General features: G+C 39.4%; 1 protein-coding gene across 1 annotated transcript in view; it reads right to left on the bottom strand.

Moving 5' to 3' along the window:
• The window catches only part of LOC106532267 (adenylate cyclase type 1), a gene marked incomplete in the record, with an annotated part of 61,146 nt that overhangs the window by 54,150 nt on the left and 5,467 nt on the right, over window positions 1-1,529 (bottom strand). The window contains 1 exon segment of the mRNA XM_014028290.1: window positions 1,325-1,474. Within this exon segment, the coding sequence (XP_013883744.1) occupies window positions 1,325-1,474 (150 nt within the window).

Below are 1,529 nucleotides of genomic sequence, written 5' to 3'. Positions count from 1 at the left end.
AATGAAATCTTTAGAAATGGCTATTTTGAATTAATCGATTAAATCGATTTATCGCCCAGCCCTATGCGCTAGTTAACCGTTTGTGGATTTAGAGTTGGCAAAACCCAACGTAAAAAGAAGCTAATCATTTCCATAATGTTTTTTAAAGTGAGTGGAAAAGCTAATCTGTTAAATGAATAAGTTGACCACTGTTAGCTAATTAGCAGAACTACGCCCAACACTGGATATAGACTATAACTATTTATACCTGTGCTAGTTAGCCTTTAGCTGACTTAAATTTAGAAAAAATTTATTAAGTAGAAGCTAATTTGTCCGCTAATAGGTATAGACTGTACCTAGTCTATACCCATTTATATTTATTTATACTTAGTTGGCTAGTTAGCTGTTAGCACACTTCAACTCAATTTAGCGAAAGCTAATTAATCTATTAACATTTTTCAAAGTTGATGAAAAAGAATCCACTAAACAAAAATTTAGTTCAGCTATTAACTATTAACTGATTAGCGGAACCATGCCCACCACTGGGCATAGATTTTACCTATACGTTTTTATACCTGTGCTAGTTAGCTGTTAGCGGACTTAAAGTTGACAAAACCTAATAAAGAAGAAGCTAATTGGTCTGCTAATAGGTATAGACTATACCTAGTGTGTAAGTATTTATACTTAACTATTCATACTTAGTTAGCTAGTTAGCTGTTAGCGGACTTAAAGTTGACAAAACCTAATAAAGAAGAAGCTAATAGGTCTGCCAATAGGTAAAGACTATACCTAGTGTATAAGTATTTATACTTAACTATTTATACTTACTTAGCTAGTTAGCTGTTAGCAGACTTAGACCCAATTTAGCGAAAGCTAATTATTCCGCTAACATTTTTCAAAGTTGGTGAAAAAGAATCCACTAAACAAAAATTTAGTTCAGCTATTAGCTGTTAGCTGATTAGCGGCACCATGCCCACCACTGGAAGCTAAGAATCAACACAAACACGAACTCGAGTTTCTATTGATCTTCTGCTTGTTAGCAAAATATCTCATACACCAGTGGACTGATTTAAATGAAACCCACACAGCTGACTGACTCAGAACAGGATGGCAGGTACTGAGCTGAAATTAGGGCGTGGCTCTGGTGGCCATCTTGAATTAAAAGGCTAATTGTTCATGTTTATTTTAGGAAACGTTGGAGGCGGAGCAGGCTGTTCCTGCAGGTTGATGCGTAGGGACCTCACAGCATGTAGGTGTGTCTTTTCTTAAATAGCTGCTGTTACTGGGTGCCTGTGTCGTTGGAAGACATTTCTTTGTTTTTAAACTTGTGAAGTTTTCGCCTCACCTGCTTCTCGTTCTCGTCCTCCAGCCTCAGACGCTCCTCGATGCAGTTGCGGGCCTGCAGGAAGACCTTCCTCTGGGTCCGCTCGGTCAGGACCCTCACGAACACCCCCGACAGGTTAACGCTGGTGAAGAGCACGGCGTTGGCCACCAGCTGCGCGCGCACACACACACACACACACACACACACACACACACACACACACACA

Source organism: Austrofundulus limnaeus, unplaced genomic scaffold, assembly GCF_001266775.1.
Source record: "Austrofundulus limnaeus strain Quisiro unplaced genomic scaffold, Austrofundulus_limnaeus-1.0 Scaffold740, whole genome shotgun sequence".
Lineage (NCBI taxonomy): Eukaryota > Metazoa > Chordata > Actinopteri > Cyprinodontiformes > Rivulidae > Austrofundulus > Austrofundulus limnaeus.
This window is presented reverse-complemented; position numbering and strand designations above follow the sequence as displayed.